General features: G+C 48.8%; 1 protein-coding gene across 1 annotated transcript in view; it reads right to left on the bottom strand.

Moving 5' to 3' along the window:
* PRMT8 (protein arginine methyltransferase 8) overlaps positions 1–17,665 on the bottom strand; it is a 93,729-nt gene extending 76,064 nt beyond the window's left edge. Inside the window, exon 1 of the mRNA XM_036301950.1 lies at positions 16,632–17,665. Within this exon, the coding sequence (XP_036157843.1) occupies positions 16,632–16,706 (75 nt within the window). The 5' untranslated portion in view covers positions 16,707–17,665. The remainder of the gene's footprint in view (positions 1–16,631) is intronic.
* Between the last annotated feature and the right edge of the window lie 1,246 nt (positions 17,666–18,911).

Below are 18,911 nucleotides of genomic sequence, written 5' to 3'. Positions count from 1 at the left end.
AGAGCCGGGACCATGTGATGAGGAAAGACTCATACTTGGATCCCAGAGCTCTTATTCTGGTCCCAACTTTGCTACGACCTCACTGTGTATCCTTGAGTCACCTAGGCCTTCTTTGGCTTTTGAGTCCCATCTCAGAAAGAGAATGGACTGGATTCAATACCATGGATTGAACAGTCATATCTAAAGGGACCAAGCTGGTGACGTGAACTGGTAGAGTGAATGACCATAGGTGATGACAGCCACCATGGGCAGCAGGGGGACTATGGCAGGTGGAGAACAGGCACCTGCTCTAAGCAGTGGCCAATGTCTCATGCTGTTATCTTCTGATTCGAAGATCATATGTAGAATACCAGCACACTACGAAGAGGGCCTTCAGACATCATTTGATCTACACCCCACCATGAGAGGTCGGAGTTCCCTAATCTAACTTATACTGGTGATCTCCAATAAAAGAGCTGATGGATTCGGAAAGGCTCCAAGAGTCTGGGTGAGCAACTCCTCTCCCAACCACATCTTACAGCCTGATGTACCAGTCAAATCCCAACACCAATCTGGTCACGGATTTCAGACCCGGCCAGAATTTTGACATTGAACCAACCAGGCACCAAGCTTGGAGGAAAGTGAACTTTAGGGTTTCTGTAGGGGACAAAGACAATATTGCAGGGAGCAGAAAAAATAGGCTGACTTTAGCAGAGACTGGAAAATAAACACAGCAACCTGACTCATAGGACCATAAGGGCTGAGAGCCTGGCTTTGGTCCTGAAGCCAACTCTTTGATGTTGACAAAGTATCTCTCCACCGAGCTCCCCTCTCCAAAAGGCAGTTGTGATCATTCCTGCCCCCTTCCTCCATCCAGCACCTCCTTATCATTAAGGATTTAGGGCCTGGAAATAGATTTTAAGATGTGTTAGGTTACACAGGGCTACTTGAAGAAAATCAATGTAGCAATACCTGACTTAATTGATTATTCATTATCTAAAATTGGACAGAATGAAGTACTGCAAAATAATATACTGTAAGGAATGGATCTGCTGAGACAACAAATGGAACTAAAATTGTTACTAGTAAACATTTTCCCAAGACTACTCACTTCTGATGCCCTCTTTACTCAGATAGTGGCTCTTGTCTCCAGAGCCCTTAAAGTGACCAATACTCTGCATTTCCCTGGCACTGATGGGTAAAGTAACGTGGGAGAGGCAAGTTTATCACGGAAAAAGAAGATAACATGTGCTCTATCACAGAGTACAATCATATTCACTAAATCCTGCAATGGGAACAGTATAATTAACACCTGAAAACCCAAAAGGGACCTCAATGAGTCACATGGTCCTGTCCCCTGGCTTCAGGTAAGCTGCTATTAACCAGGCCCAAAAGGTCTACGGGACTTACTGGGGGACCCCAGCCAGCTACTCAACTTAAATATGAAACCCCTGCTAAAGCTAAAATATAAAAGAAATTAAACAAGAGTTAGCTTTTCAATAGCACATGCCATATTTGGTTTAGGAGTCAGAGATCTGCAAAGAGGCTTCCAGAACCCCCAAGACCAAGCCCATTGTGTCATTAGAGACAGACAAAGAAACAGGGCATGGAAGCCCACATTAGAATTTCTGGGAGGACTGGGTGATGCTGGGGGATTGAATAATGTCCCATAAGGAACTACCAGGACATCTCCTTGTGGATTCAGACGCTTCTCCTGGTTGACTCTCTATCATAATCTTTGTCCTTTTTCTCATGAAGAGTAATGCAGCTTGGTAAGTGCAGAGCAACTGAGAACCTCAAACTCCTTCATTCTTGCTTTTGCAGTGCTCTCAAGGTCAAATACAGCCTCAGAAAAGACTTGTCTCATAGTAAGCAAGTTGCAGAGCCTGAACTATCACACAGGTCTCCTAAATCCCATGAACTGTATTCTAAATGTATTTATTACTGAAGCATCTCCACTAAGGCTAGATGAGGTGGAGAATAGTGATCCTGATGTTAACTCACAATGACAACCAGCTGCAGACAATCTCCCTGCATTTCTCCTCTGAGCATGTAATTGCTACCCACGACTCATTCATTCATTCATTCATTCATTCATTCAACCAGCATCTACTGAATCCTCCTGGAACCCAGGCATCATGCTGCAGTAGAGAATAGACTGACAGTGCACAAGAGCAGCAGCTGGGAAGCCAGCTTCCATGGCCCAGACAAGAGATGATGAGGGTTTGACCTAAGGCTGTGGGGATAAGGAGAAGGCAAGGAAAGCAAATGATGCTATGAAAGTAGAATTCACAGAATTTTGATATAAATTATCTGGGATTGGAATAGGAGAGGTGAGAGTAAGGGAGGCTTCTAGTATGATTTTTGATTTCTGTCTAGAGTGAAGGAGAGAATGGCAGTATCCTTATTGTAGGCAGGCATACAAGGAGAGGAACAGATGAGCAAGTGTGGGTCCTGTGGAATTTGAAGTGCCTGCAGAACACTGAGGAAGAGAAATCAAGCCAGAAGTGCAAGTCTGGGTGTCAGAAGTCATGAAGAGGATGAGATCATCCAGGAAGAGTAAGCTGGAGGCAGCATCGTTCAGAGGTGGTCCAGGAAGAAGGATCCACATGAAAGCTTGAGAGGAAACAGTTATCAGAGATGTGGGAGAAACAGAAGAAAGTAGGACTTAGGATCCCAAAGAGGAGAGAGTTTCAAGAAATACGCAATGCCCAGCAGTGTCCTATGCCTTTGGCTACTCAGGTGAGATGATAATCCACCACAATGGGGAATAAGGGGTCTCCAAGGCTGATGGCCAGAGCATGTCAGAAGAGGGTCATTGCAGGGATAGTCATAGAATCACCCTTCCTCCAGCTCCCCTCCCCTACCCCGGCACCAGTGTGGAGCTAGGCTGCTGCACCTGGCATAGTACCCAATGGAATACAGCATCCTGGCATGGTTCTGTATCCTGGGAGATTCATCAGGTCCCAGCACTTGAGAAAGAATGGTCCAGCATGCTCACTGGGGAAGACAAAGAAGTGTGGCTTTAAGAAATTTGAAACTCAAATCTTCCCTTTCTTTTTCCTTTATCCCTGCCTACGTTTGGAACAGGCTGGACCGGTAGCACCTGAGTGAGATTATGCATCAGTGCCTGGTCAAACAGGCATTGAAGGAGTGGCTGCCAGGAATTGAATTCTCTCCAACATGCAACATCCAGGCCCACAGAGCCCAGAGCCATGAATCTGGGGCTGCCTCCCCTGGCAGCTGAATAGTAAGCTCTTCACAGTCTTTCCTGCCTGAGAAAGAAAGAACCACGACTCTTAGGAGCACAGAAGCCCATGCCTGGGAAAGTGGGAATGAAAGGAAGAGACTGAGCCAGCAGGAGGAGAGAAAAACAAAGGGGGGCAGGGGCAGTGGCTTCTGAGGAAGAGTCTTTCCCAAATAAATACTTGCCTGTAACCTGCCTACCCTACATCCTTTGTTCAAGTCCGGGCCCTAGAAAAGGACAGCTCCCCATGAAGCTGAAGTCCAGACTGGTGCCACCTTCCTGCTCACCCCAAACATCATTCTCTGTGCCATTCGCCACCAAGGGGGAAATATCTCCCATCTTCAACAGCACAGATTCAGCACATGTGGGCGTGTCTGGATGGGAGGTCATGTGGAGGAAGGCGATGAGCTCCTTTCCAACTCCACTGATAACTCATTGAGAGGAAACGGGCACAGAGTTGCTCTGTGAGGCACTTGAGACAGCGAGGGAGTGACAGCAAAATGTAAGACGTGCACGTACCTCCCCCTTTTTCAATCGTCCCCATGCCCGTTGACTCCAGTTATTTCAGGGCACCACCATCACCTGGGGTAGATTAGGATCACATCATCCGTTTCCATACGGTAACTGAGAGTCATAGAGCGCAGCTGGCAACAGAGTCAGGGCCTTGGGTTCTACCTCTCGGTTCTGTGCACTTTCTACACTGAGGAACTGGAGTGAATAATCAAGGCAACTTGAAGCAGTTCCTCCTTGGGGCTCAGGATAGAGGCCAACTGTCCTCACCAGATTGTGTGGGGCCCCCTGCAGAGGTGGGAGAACGAACCCAAGGAGCTCTGAGACTCTGGTTGCTAACGCTGAAAGCGGAACTGGAAGAAGGAAGAGAGGTGGGCGCAGGCTTGGCAGAGCTTCAGTTAAACCTCCAAGAAAAGCCACCAGCCCTGGCCTGCAGACAAAGTCCTAGCGCCCTGCAGCACTGGCAGCCCAAACCCTTGGTTTGGTTTTCTTCACATCCTGAAATACGGAGCATTTTATTTTTAACCTTATAAACAGGAGAATGGATGGCAGTGCTGAACCAAGACAACTGTGAATAAAGGAGGCCTGGGCGAAGCTGGGGGCAGAGCGCCTGGCCCACAACAGGAGCCTGGGGCCCGAAGTGCCTGTGGTTTGGAGCCAGAGCCTCAGGGCTGCTCAGCTGCCTGTCTGAGGGCACCACCCACCATGTCTCCTGCTCAGATCAATCCATGATGATGCGTCAGGCCCAGTGGGAGAAAATATGTCAGCTGATCCAAACCCCAAAACTCCCCTGCCTCAAGCGAGGGTTTTCACAGGAGACTCTACAGTCTCATGGCCACCTCCTGCTACTGCCAAGTGCAGGGAATTCCGCTGCCCCAGGCAGAGCCCTGACTCCCAGCCCTTTCTAAGACTTATGTTGTGCCTGCTCAAGAGGGCATTAAACTTATACTGTTGTTTATCCAAAAGTCTGCTCTTACCCAGTGTGCACGGACTATAACCATTCTCTCTGCAGTTTTGGTTTTGTCCCTTAGCAGCGAGCCTCTAACTGGAACAGCCTAACTATTTGCTTTGGGTTAGGGCAGTGGTCGACAAACTCATTAGTCAACAGAGCCAGATATCAACAGTACAACGATTGAAGTTTCTTTTGAGAGCCAAATTTTTTAAACTTAAACTATATAGGTATTAACTTAATTAGGGTACTCCTAAGCTGGCCTTTGCTACAAACATCCTCAATCTGAGGGGTCAACCTCAGCGAACGTACCCCCACTTCTTCTAATGCCACTTCTTCAAAATAGACTCGCCCAGGCCGAAAATCGACTTCTGCGCATGGGCCACGAAGTTTCAATCGCACTGTACGTGCGAGCCCGCACGTGGTATTTTGTGGAAGAGCCACACTCAAGGGGCCAAAGAGCCGCATGTGGCTGGCGAGCCAAGGTTTGCCAACCACTGGGTTAGGGGGATGATGATTATGACCACAGGGATTTCCTCTCACAGTGGATCCTATGTGACTGATACAGTCTGAAGCAGTGGATTAGGAAGGAAGCAATAAATAGATATTCATTTAAACACTAGCATTCACAGGGCATTTTCATACAGGAAAGATACATGCAGTGTCACTCATTGAACAAGTGGTTTTAAACCTCTAATAAGTACCTGGCCTTGTGGTCGGTTCTGGGAGTCAACATGAAGCACACAGACAGAGTCCCTGCTCTCACAAAGTTTCTGGTAGACTTACAGACAAGGAAATCAGCAAATAAAGTGCAGCGCGATACATGCTGTGGCAGAGGATGCACAGGTACTATAGGATCACATAGGAAGAAGAACTAAGCCAGACTGGGATAAGGGGGTGGTATCAGGGAAAGCTTCCTGGAAGAGGTGACATCTAAGCTGAGACCTGAAGGAAGGGTGGAAAATACCAGGTGGTGAGGGGAGGTAAGTAGTTGAGTATAGCTGGAGCAAATGGGAAGGACTTACAAGAAATGAGGGAGGAACAGATCGGGGGGGGGGGGGTGGTATGATTGGGCAGAGCCTTTTACGCCATGCTAAGGAGGGGGCTCTTTCTCCTAGTGATAATGGAAAAGCCACTGAAGGGTTTTAAGGAAAGGCTTAGTATAACCAGATTTCCACCTCAGATGCACCTTCAAGCTGCCATGGGAATCAACCAAAGCAAGGCAAGGGAGGATTGTGGAGAGCATCCTGGAGGGAGCTGCAGAGATCCAAGCAAGAGATGGGAGGATGTGAACTAGGCCAACAAAAGTCGGACGGCAGCCCTGGCCAGCTTACTCAGTGGTTAGAGCGTCGGCCTGCAGACCGAAGGGTTGCGGGGTTTGATTCCCAGTCAAGAGCACATACCTCGGTTGCAGGTTCTCCAGCCCCAGGAAAGGCGCATATGGGAGGCAACCAATTGATGTGTCTCTCTCTCCCCTACCTCCTCCCTCCCTTCTACTCTCTCTAGAAATCAATAGGAAAAATATCCTTGGGTGAGGATTGAAAAAAAAGGCAGACTGCAAAGAAAAGATCAATTCAGAACAAAGGGGCAAACCCTTGAGACGTAGAATCATCAGGTCTCACTGTGGAGAAAGGAGAGAAAGGGCTTGTGAGTTTGGAGACTTGGTACTAAGCAAGGTGGGATGCAAGAGAAGGGCGGATTAGGAGAAAGAATGACGTTGCAGAGGAGTTTGAGGTACTTGTGAGACATCTGAGTGGCCATGTCCCGAAGGCAGTCAGACATGTGGGTCCAGGCTCAGAAGAGAGGTCTAGGATTAGAAAGAGATTCTAACAAAAGGAGCTTGGCATAGTATATGTCTGATGTACAGGCTTACTTCCTTTTATTCATTCAATAAATATTCATCAGCAGTTGAACTAATGCACATTCACAGAGAACATTCCTTAATTGGAATCCTATCTACACCTGTGATGGGCTGTGATCGCTTGTGTGGGATTCTCTGAGGGGCTCCTTAGAGACAGGGAGTATCGAAGGCCTTGAGTGTAACTGTCTGTGGGAACGGCAGTCTTTCATTTCCTGGCAGGCCCAGCCTTGAGAGCCCATCACTTCTCTTTACTTCAGCTAACAAGAGAGTATCTTTCACAACAGGGCTACAAGTGGACCCTAATTGATGAATTTGTGAATAGCCATTCTCTTTATAGTGGCACTAGCCCAATTTGGTCTTAGCTGTAACCCCCCGCCCCCTCCCTGGGTCAGGCCTCACACACAGTGAATATATTCTACTGGATTTAAAGCCAAGTGGACAGGGTGTTTAGCTGGGTAATTAAACATCTATTTGGCCATGTGAGCCTCTCTCTCCCTTTCCCTAAGTGGGAACATGGGAAATGGTCACCAATCCATCCAGTAACCAACAAATGGGAACTGTGCCCTTTCCAGCGGCCAGGCTTGTGAGCGGCACAGAGGAGACTGAGACCCCGGCTTTCCCTCAGGAGGTCTGCAATCCAGCTACTCTCCACCCCCCATTTCCCTCACATTGGTAGGGACTCAATGAGGTTTCAGTTTCATTCTCTGGATGTTAAGTTCTAGATCGCAGAGCCGAATGTGAGCTGGGAGGCAGATAGGCCAGCTCACAGAGAACCCGATTCTTCCTGTACCTGGGGCAACTTCACATAGGGACTAGTGGCCCCTGGGCAGGGGGTGATAAAGAGCCATCTTCAGTCTTTGCGGCTCTGGTTGGCTGACCTGAGAGTGATTGAACCAATGATTCAGTGATTCAATGACCTGCATCAAAGATGTCTCCCTTGGCTGTTCTGCTCCAGCCTCTGCCACTAACTTGATAATGTCATCAGTAAAGGCCCTTTATTCATCGGCTCCCACATAGAAACACCACTTGTCAGGCCCAGATTACAAATAATAGCTAATCTTTCTTGAGCATTTACTGTGTGCCAGATGTGTGCTTTACATGAAATAGCTCGTGTAATCCTGACAGTCACTCAAGGGGATAAAGTGCTGTTACCATATCCCAGATGAGGAAACCAAGGCACTGATGACTGCAGTAACTTGTGCAAGCTAGCAAGCAGCAGGCTGAGATCTGAATCCAGGCATACTCATTCCAGAGGCTGCACCCTTAACCTCCACACAAAACTACCTCAGACTGAGAAGTCTACGTGGATTAATTGTTTGGAAGGTGCCAAGAAAGTCCTTACGCTTCCTGCCCTCCAAAATAGCCCTTCAAATAAGCTAGTAATGTGCTCACAATTCTGCCACTAAAATAATTCCTCTGGCAGCAACAAAGCAAATCCCCTGGGAGGCTCAGGAGATGGAGCACACAGAGCCTGTCACAGACTGACAGCTCCAATCAACCATGAGCCCCTTCCCATGCATGGAAGCTAATCGATTCCTTCCCAAATCTTCCAGCAAGTGGGAGCTGGTGTGGGGCAAAGGTGAGGTCCAGCTTGAGGCTGGAGATGTGGGAAAAGTGGGAAAGAAGCCCAAATCAACAGCAGAACACATTCCAACTCTGAGAGCACCCCAGCCCCACTACTTATTAGTGCTAAAGTATTGGTCAAGTTAATCAACCACTGCAAATTTCCATTTCTTCAACTGCAAAACGGGAATATTAAGAATTGCTGCCGAAACCGGTTTGGCTCGGTGGATAGAGCGTCGGCCTGCGGACTGAGGGGTCCCAGGTTCGATTCCGGTCAAGGGCATGTACCTTGGTTGCGGGCACATCCCTTGTGGGGGATGTGCAGGAGGCAGCTGATTGATGTTTCTCTCTCATCGATGTTTCTAACTCTCTATCTCTCTCCCTTCCTCTCTGTAAAAAATCAATAAAATATATTTTAAAAAAAGAATTGCTTTGCAATTTTGTGGTGTAAATTAAATCAGACAGTGCTTAGAAAGTGACTGCACACTGTGCCCCACACATAATGTGGACAGTAAAATGGCAGCTCTTATATAATCACTGCTACTGCTCAAGGAAAGAAGGTCTCATAAAGGGAAGCCAGTGGGCATGGTGGACAGCTGAGGGAGCAGTAGGAAAGGAACTTAAAAGAGAGTGACTACCTTCACTGGCTTTGCAACTATTCCAAAGCCTGCTATGTATTCATTCAGCCTTTCAGCCATTGTCTATTCAGACCTACTACATGTGGGCACTGTGTTGGATGATGTTGGGGATTGAATCAACTTCCCCATAAAGATGTATTGAAGTCCTAAGCCCTGTTACCCATAGATATGACCTCATTTAGAAATAAGGTCTTTACAGATGTAATCAAGTGAAGATGAGGTCACACTGGATAGGTGGCCTCTACTCTAGTATAACTAGTTAAGAGGTACAGACACACATAGGGGAGAAGGTCCTATGAAGACAGACAGGGATTGGAGCGATGTGTGTACAGGCGAAAGAATGCTGAGTGTAGCTGACAACCACTAGAAGCTAGAAAAGAGGCAAGCAACAAATTCTTCCTAAGAATCTCCAAAAGGAACCAACCCTGCTGACACCTCTATTTCAGACTTCTAGCTTCCAGAACAGTGAGAGAATACATTTCTGTTGTTTTAAGCCACCCAGTTTGTGGTACTTTGTTATAGAAGTCCTAGATAAAGAATATAGGTGATAAAACTACAGAGATAATTTTTTTAAAAGTTCCTATTCTGAAGCTTCTGCGATTCATTTCATCCCAAGAAAGAAGCTGGATGAGAGTCCAGGCTTAATATGGATGCCCTTGAGTCTAGTTTCCAAAGAGGTGCACTTTGTTACACAAGAGTTTCCCCCTGGCCCACCAGCTAGGAACCCAAGCATGGGGACAGCTTAGATGAGTAGATGGTGTGGAATGATGATCCCAGCCACAAATTATAGCAGGTCCTTGCCACCCTCAGGGACTATCATTAAGGACAGTGAAAGTGGGTATGGCAAGGTAGTAGTGGAGGCAGGAAAAGAAGATTGGGAAAGGAAAGGTGGGGATGGAGGCCTATTCTTTGTTTCTTCCAAATCCACCATTCCTTATTTCTCCAGTTATTTCTCCATTCTTTCTCTTCATATTTTAAGTTTCTACTCTGGCCCCTCTAACATCTACACAGCCTAGTAGACTGGAAAACAACACGAGTCTTGGTGGCTAGAAAACCAGGGTTTAAGTTCCAGCTCCGTCATTACTAGCTATGGGATCTTAGGCAAGTAACACTAACTTTCTATGTTTTGGGTTTCTTCATCTGTACAATGGGGATACTATGTAACTCATAGTATTATGTATCAATGCATGGTGTACATTATGTAACATGTGTCTGTGTGCAACTATGGTGACATGTATTAACATTATGATATATGCCAAAGCATTTTAAGTGTCATATGAAAAGGAGAGAGCTCTGATTATGCACGATTTCTAGACCTTATACAGAGAAACACTGTTTTTAGATATTACATATCTGGATATGTTAGAAAATTAGCACACAAAAAATGAATAAATCAGATGCTACATTTAAAGGAGGTAGGCATGGTATTGACTTGTTTACTCAAAACTGAAGAGCTTTGTGATATTGGGCAAGTTTTTCCATCTCTTAGTTTAAAAATGATTTGATTTTTCATCTGGCTCTAAGATTCTATGACTTTATGAAAATGTGCACATCAAGCTGTTTCCTCTTATAAAATTACATTTTAAAAAAAGATCTTTACTCATGGGTCACCCATTACAAGTCTGGGAAAGCTGTGATGCTTGAGGGAATTCTAATAACAAGTGAAGTAGAAAAGCCAGTTGATGTGTGAAATACCCCATAGGCTGGATAACACTGGAGAGGCAAATATCAAAGACTCCTCTCCCAGCTATTCCGATTAGAGGGCTGCTACCAAAATCCCAGAGAAAGGGGTTGGCCTCACTTGGAACAAAAACTAGTAAAAAAAAGGTGGCACAGTCTTAACACAGCCCAAAATGCAAAGGTTACTGGCCAGGTTTTGTCTCATTTTAGAATAAGATGAACAGAGGTGACTCTGGTTGCAATAGAAGAGACATCTGAGACCTAAGGAAGAACTTCCTAACTATTGAACTTCCTGACAAGGAGTTTGGGGAAATCGCCTCTTCTGAAGCTTTTTATCAAGTTCCCAACTGCGCATCTGGGTTAATTACGTAAGTGTGCAACAGAAGCATGGCCGGTGCCCTTTTGGAGGTCCCTTCTTGCCTGTGCTCTCTCTGTTCTCCCACTGAGTCCATTCACAACACAATGTCTGCTTTTTACACAGCAACATTCCGCTTCCAGTTACCTCGGCAATTCACATATCGTCATGTTGCCCACTTTTTTCCTGTTGGCACAGTAGACTCCAAGGTGCAAGCACTGTTTTTACATATTTTTGCATGTTCCACAACTGGTATGCGTGTGATAATCACTTCACAGTGCAGTTAGCAATGAGGAGGAAATGAAACCCACTCCTGAATTGGAGACAGGAGTACTGTGTTTCAGCAGAAAACCAATTTAGGGCTCTATGAAAAGCCAAATTTCCCAAGGAAAAAAATATGGGTATCTTCTTAATTCTCCTGAGCGCATTTATGGACTGAAATATGTGTTTGCTGGGGGAGGAAAAAAATTGATGTGGGTCATTCAGTGGAGAAACAAGAAAGTGGGAGAGTTCATCTAGTTTTCACTCTTTTGGCAAAATTTCCAAAAGCTAGCAGGATAATAATCATAAGCAGTTACTGAGCACTCACCATATTCTAAACACTTTGCATGAATTAACTCATTTAATCATCACAACAACCTTATGAGGCCTCAAGAGGTTAAGTCATGTTCAACATAACACATCTAAGCCCAGAGCTGGATTAAACCAAGCAGCTGGTGTTGGAGGACACACAGTTAGTTAGCTCCCTTCCCCCCCTCCCCCCGCCCCTTTCAAGAAAGAGACATGGATGCAGACCATCCTCAGAGAAGTAGCCCTGAGTCCTGCCTCCTCCGGCCCTCTTCCTCCTCACTCCCTGACCCTTTAGCTGAAAGGAACTCCCTGGGGAGAGCCAAACAGTAGCTAAAACCACCAGCATATGCCATGTCAGAGGTCAGCTCAGGTCTCCCCATAACTCACACAGCAGCACTTACTGGGACCCTTAATCCCTCTGTCCTAATGTAGGACTTTCCCCACCCATAACTATTCCCTCTCCCTGGTCAGTAAGGCATAGAACATTCAAATAACAATCCCAAAAATGACTCCTCTGCTAAAAACTGTTTTTTCACCCTTTACGGCCCTCCCTTAGGTGCTAAAACCCCAATCAAGGAGTCATCACCATCAACAATGCATCAGACTTTCTCCAAGACAGCTGCTCACAAGGCTCCATTGTCCCCCTGGTTCATAACTGGGCGTTGTGACTAGTCCATTTATCTGCCATTCAGAAGAACACCGCATAGGAAGCGTCAGTATTGAATAGAAACATGAATAACCAAAATGTGCCCATGCTTTCCATTGCTGCAGCACCTTGATCCCCAGGATATTTACTCACTTTGAGTGTTAAAGATCCACAGGAATGTAAGTACAGCAGAGGGGTGGGAGCTAGGAAGCCCAGTTTTCAGAAACCCAGAGTGCCAAAAACCCAGGGGGCTCGTGAACTCGTTCATCATCCCATGAATCAATTCAGAAGGCATTTATCAACATTTATCATTTACTGTGTGTCAGGCACAGTGTTAAGAACAAGGTAATTTTTAAAAGTTCATTATCTAACTTGGGAAACAGACATATAAGAAGCCAGTGGTCTTTAATAGGAAAAGTGAGAGGCAGGTGTAAAGAACAAGGAGAAGGAGCACTCGCTTGCTGTGGGAGTGGAGGGTAAGTGGCAGATCTGAGAAGGCTGCCCAGAGGAAGTGACCTTTGACTTGGGTCTCGCAGGTTGAGGAAGACTTTTTTCCCAGAGAGAAGTGGTGGAGAGCAACCCAGGCAGAAGGACCAGTATGCACAAAAGTATTCAGGCATGATGTCAGTGGCCTATATAGAGAATTGCATGGGGCAGGTATTAAAGGGCCTATGCTAAGAAAACTGGGCTCCATCCTGTATCCTATATGCAATGGGGCTGCTACATGGTGAGCCTTAAAAGAGATGTCTGATCACGAGCACATTTGTGCTTCGGGAAGCCCACTGAGCATCAGAAGGCGGCTGGATTAGGAAAAAGGAGCAATAGTTGAGAGGCTACTGCCTAAGTCAGGGCAGAGGTGAGGATGACCTGTAATGGGCACTGAGAGTGGACTGGAAAGGAGAGTCAGATGGGAGGCTTTGTAGACATTTCGGAAGACCACATCAGAAGGTTTCTGGTGATGTGTGGGGAACAGGGGAGGAGAAGAGGCTGATGAGAGTGGGCACGGTGTGTGATCCCAGCTGAGGAGGAGAAGCATATTTGAGGGAGCCAGAAGAAGCAAAAATGGAACTAACATGTGCCAGGGGCCCCGCATTTCCTTATGTCCACAAAGGGAATCAGCTCCAAGTTAAAGAAACAGAGGCCAAAGTGATCCAAGAGTGTACTCAGGGCCACCCAGTGCCAACCATGCCCTCCAAAACTGTGCTTTTGAAGTCCCCACTGCCACAGCTCCAGACTTTGTTAAGAGAGGTTCAGCTCACAATATAAGTAGTCTTATTCTTCACTTTCTCCTTACCTAATAATTAGAATATCTTTCCCTATCTTTACCTTGTGAAAGAATACCTATTGGCCTGGCTGGTGTTTCTCCGTGGTTGGAGCATTGTCCGCGCACTGATTCCCAGGCAATGGCACATACCTGGGTTGTAGGTTTGATCCCCAGCTCTGGTGGAGGTGCATTCAAGAGGCAACCAATTGATGTGTCTCTCTCAAGTCAATGTTTTTCTCATGTCTCTCTCTCTCTCTCTCTCTCTCTCTCTCTCTCTCTCTCTCTCTCTCTCCCTCCCTCCCTCCCTCCTTTCTACTCTCTCCAAAAATAAATGGGAAAAAATATCCTCAGGTGAGGATTAACCACAACAAAAATTTTAAAAAAGAACACCTCCCATCACCTTTGTTTACCTCCAATATTTCATCTCTGCCTTCCAAAGTAATCCTCACTTCCCCACTCCCATTCATACATACATGGCATCTTTTTTGGAGCACGAATGTAGGGCAAAGGGCAAAGAATCAGAAGTGGGATCAAACTGTATTCCAAGACTGGCTTAGCCTGCCAGGTGACTCTCAGAAATTGCTGGACCTCTCAGCCTCAGTTTCCTCAACTGCAGAATGGTGGTGGTGGGGGGTGGGGGGGGAATGAATACTACCTTTGCTTATCTCACAGGATTATTGTGAGGATGAAGGGAGATACGGTGCTTGCCAACAACACCAACAAAGGGCAGGAAAAGGTGATACAGGATCATCTGATGATCTGGCACCACTATCCACCAGACTGTGATTCCCTGGAGAAAAGGGGCCTGGTGGTCTCCATCTTTAGTTCTGGGGTACCTAATTGTTCCTAATACAGTCAGTGCTCACAAAGTCATGTCCAGTTAAGAACAAAGACCACTACCACCATCAGAGCAGCACAGACACAGAAACACCACAGAGGCATCCTTGCCTCTCTCTCCCACCATACATGCAGGCAAACCTACACTTTCCCACTTTTAGAAGTATTGCTCTAGTCCTGGCTTATTCCACAAACAGCCATTTCCTGGAAAAAAAACAAACAAGTGATTGTCACGTTGCCTGGATGGCTTCATTGGGCATGTTTGAACATTAAGTAGGTCTGAATTCCTCCCCTCCTCAGGAAAGTGGCTAAGAACTGAACCCCAGACTCACTCCCCTTTAAGGAGCCCCCTTTGGTCTGTCCCTCCCACTGCCACGGTGTGCAACGTTTTTGTTTTTTGGTTTGTTTCTTCCCCCCCTCCCCCACCCCCCCCCCACCCCCCGCCTGCCCAAACAGGAGCTCAGAGCCTCTACTGCTATTTTCATTGATGCTTTGAGCAGAGCTGGCATGTGCAACTGCTGAGAAGGGGGAGCACAGAACCGTGGAGGAAGCAGTAAAAATAGCCTGGCGCGTGTTGCTATGCCTGCTATGGACGCCTTTAACCCTGGCCGAAGTGGGGAGCTCAACAGAGGCTGCTGCACACTGAGGAACCCAGCAGGGGTCTGCGCCCAGACCCCAGCAAACAGCCGGGTGCGGGAGCTACAGGCCCTAAAGAACTTTTTTTTTTCAGGAACTGAGAGGGACGGGGTGGGGGTGGGGGGTGGGGGAGCGAGGGGGGTTGTTTCCAGCTTCCAGCCTCCAGCCACCTGGCAGCACGGACTGCTACGTGCTGCTAGTCCAACACTTCACAGGCGCGCAGCCTTGACTCCGAGCTATTTTTAGAAAGCTCTTCAGCGGGTGGGCGATCCGAGAGAGGACAGCGAGGGTATTGGTAAGGCTAACTCTCCACTGTGAGGCTAAGAGCCTTGCACTCCACATCATTCTAAATGTCTGCTCTCTGGTGGGGAAGGGTGCGGGAGAGGGAGAGCAAGTGTCCGGGGATCGAACTCTATTGGCTTTGCCCTAACTCAGGGAGAGGGCATTAGCTACTGAATACCCCACTGTTTTCAAGCCCCAGAGCGTGTTTGTTTCCAAATCGACAGTTGCCAGATGCATGCTGCTTCTAGTCTCTCAGAGAATGGAATCGTTAAAAGCTTTGCTGCCTACGCGGTGGGGGCAGGGGTTAGCTGCAGTTCAGACCTCTCGGGAAGAAGACTGGGGAAGGGTCTCTGCACCTTTTTGCATCCCAGAACGACAGAGAGACAATCCTCGCGCCACACCTCCATCCCTGCCCCACGCTGCATATGAGTAACCATATGTGAACTGTACGGCAGCCCCACCAGACAGCCGGCTATTAATAGAGCCTGGAGAGCTCGCTCCCTGCCTTTCTCCTGCCGCCGAGTAAGGAATGATCACACACTTACCCCACTCCGCCCCCACCTCGGCTCACCGCTCTCCAGGAAGGTAAGGGGACTGCCCACGCTGATCCCCTTCGTGACTACAGGTGCCCAGAACCTACGGACTAGTCCAGTTGTAAAGGACAGCAGGGTCAGTGCGAGGGCAGAGAACACAGCAGCCGGTATTGGGGCGCAAAACCCAGCAGGGCTCTTTGCGGCTCAGGGCCAACTCGAGAGTAGAGAAAGGTCAGCTATTGGGCTGCCAAAGGCGAGGGGGGGGGGGAGGCCACAAGCGCAATTTGAGGAGCTAGAGCGACATTCAAAAGCTGATGCGGGATGAGTGACTGCAGACCCATTTGACGCTGCAGCCCGGGGGGCGCGCAACCACCACCACCACCGCGGCGCGGGCTCTGATGCGGCAGGAGCGGGCGCTGTCCCTGGTCCTGAAGGTGGTCGCGCCCTCGCTCCCTCCCGGGTTTAGCGCCCCAGAGATGGCTCTAAGATAAGAGGATTTCAGACATCTCCAGGTCCCCAGACTGGGCCGGACGGTCTGCTGGCGGTGCCCAAGTCCCACTGCCAGCCCAGCTTTGCCCCCTACGGCTGGGAGCTCTCCGCGGTGCTGCGGGGACCGGTAGCTCAGGGACTCGAGCTTGAAGGGTAAATCTGAAGCAGCGCTGGAGATGGTCAAGGCACTGCAGGGAGCAGACCTGGCCCCAGGATTATCCCTCTCAGCTCTGCACAAAGCCAGGACTTGGAAGCCCTAACGGAGCAGGGGAGAGGGCAGGGGAGCGCAGCTGCCCAGGATTGGGAATTGGGGAAAAGAGAAGCAAGCAGCGGGTGGTAGGAGAGAAAGATGGGGTGAGAGCGACTCTTTTGCATTTTCAAAAGGAGGGACCTGAGACATGCACTGGCTCTCCCCCACCCCAACACACGCACACACACACACACACACACACACACACAGCCGGCAGATGGAACTGGGGAAAGTTTGGCTCTAGGTGTTGAGCGGCCGCGGCAGCGGCAGCAGCGACCGCGGCGGCTTGGCTGTCGGGTGGGCAGCCGGGGTCGCGGGGCGCCCGGCCGCTCGCCTCCTTACCTCGGCGTTCTCGGCAGCGTTCTCCGCCATTTTCCTCCTTAGGAGCAGGCAGCGGGAGGAGTGTTTCATGCCCATAAGAGCCAGCAAGGGTTTGGTGACACACAGATAGTAGAGAAAGAGAGAGCTGGTATAGCTTTAAACGAGAGAGAGAAAGCGAGAGAATGGGTGGAATAAAAAATTTTTTAAAAAGCCCAACCCAGCCCCTCTGCCGGAGCGTCAGCCGATACAATCAAGCACGGTGGAGTCTTTCCTGCAGTCTCCACTTTGTTTTATTTCCTCCCTTCTCATCTGCTTCGGATTCCTTCGCACAGTTTCAAGTTCTTCGTGCGCACCCGACCCCCTCCCCGCCCCTCTCCGCCCGCGCGCTGCGGCTGAGCAGGAGGGAGGCAGCCCCGAAGGCTCCGCGGTGGCGGCGGCGTCCCTCTCCTGGCTGCTCGCAAAGTCCGCCGGCCCGAGGCAGCCACCAACTCCTCTCAACTTCTGTGGATCCGCTGGGCGAAGCAACACGCTTCCTGCGCGTCTCTCCTAGGGGCTGAGCTGGGTGAGTGGGGGCGGGGTAGGAGGTTCGGCGGAGCAGGCTGGGAGCAGACTGAGAGCCCCCGGCCGCCCCCTCCACCGGCTTCGAGGGTCTCTTGACCGCTTCCGCTCCGAGGCGTTGCGGACAGCTTGCACTGGGGGCAAGGGCTGCGCGAACGCTGCAGAGCCACGCGGGAAGCTCGGAGAAAGCAGGCGCCGGAGCAGGACTCTTGCAGGTTCTTAGACCCGCGTGTGCATCCTCCCACCGAGGACAAGCTCTGGGCAAAATTGGGCCAGTTACCTTGCCCCCACCCCAACTCTCCCTCTCCTCTGCCAATCCCTGGATCCTTCCTTGTGGAAGGGCTTGGGAAGCGAATGGGGAAGGTGTCTGGATGAAGGAGGGTCCTTAACTCTTTCAACTCTAAGACTAAGTACGGTATCACGATCTCGCCTTTTCTCCCACTCTCCCTACCCAGGGCACTTGGGGCTCCAAGCCTCCCTCAGGCTGAGAGGGTGGGGCGAAGGTTCAGCCAGAGGTGGCTGGGGAACGAGGGCGGGAGAAAGTCAAATGGAAGAGCCTGAGGTCCTGCTCCCCCTAACCTAATTTTCCCTGCCTCCCACCCCCACAAACCCATTTCTCTTCTCCCTCCTCCCCCCCTTCCCCGTTGTCACCAGATTTTGAAGTCCCTTTTATGGAGGGAGGGAAGGAAGGTGTCATATACCCATTAGGATTCTCTTGATCCTTTTTAAAGGGAGTTTGGGCGGCAGCAGGGGGTGTGAATTTTTATACAATGCATTCCTGTCTTCGCTTTGAGAGCTTTTTTCCCCCTCCCGTCTTGCTGGCCATCTGTCGACTGGTGGGAGACAGAATAAGTGGGGAGGAGGGGACGAAGAACCCCACTCTGTCTCTCCCATTACAACAGGCCACTCAAGTGGGCTCTTTCAAAGACAGCTGCACTTTCCAGCTTTCAGCCCACAAGTCAGGAACAGGGACCTCAAAGATGCTCTCTGAGCATCCTGACTCTTCCCACTTCATCCTGTACTTACATGGGAAGATCAGTGCTGCGTGCATGTCCTATTTGTTTTTGAGCATCACCTTTGACAGCCAGTGAATGTGAGCCTGATTGTCCTCAACTAACCCCAGAATCCACTGAAATGGGCTGGAATCTAAGGATGCCTTCATCACCTGGTCCTAAGGAAAAGAGAGAACACATTGGAATAAGTGAAGGAGGGAGAGGAGAGGAAGGGAGGGTGAGTAAGAAAGGTGAAAAGAAAATGGAAAAGAGGCTGGAATTAATGTGTGTGTGTGTGTGTGTGTGTGTGTGTGTGTGTGTGTGTGTGTGTGTTGAGGAAGGAACCAAAAAAAAAAAAAGAAAAGAAAAGAACTTAACCTCCTTAACCTTTTTCTTTCTCACACCACAGACCTGTATTAGTGCTGGGAGTGTGAGTGAGCAGAGTCTTTTGGCCACACTTGCTCATTCTCCTTCCCTTTCACATCCTGCCAACTTGCAGAAAGTGGTAGGGGGATAAATAAGGTGAATCTAATGACTTTCAATCTAAAAAATGAACACCATTTTTCTCTAAGTATCTTTCTCAAAGACATCTGATCTCCTACCAAGAGTCTCAATACTTGTCCAATCAAAGGAAACCAGAAAGGGAAGTATCCTCACAGCTCTTCAGTCCAATCCTCTCATTTTACAAATAAGGTCGTTTGTCTCTGGTCCTTCAACCAGCTGTGGGAACTTCCCAGAGCAGCGCTCCGAC

This window comes from Myotis myotis, unplaced genomic scaffold (genome assembly GCF_014108235.1).
Source record: "Myotis myotis isolate mMyoMyo1 unplaced genomic scaffold, mMyoMyo1.p scaffold_m19_p_3, whole genome shotgun sequence".
NCBI classification, from domain to species: Eukaryota; Metazoa; Chordata; class Mammalia; order Chiroptera; family Vespertilionidae; genus Myotis; species Myotis myotis.
This window is presented reverse-complemented; position numbering and strand designations above follow the sequence as displayed.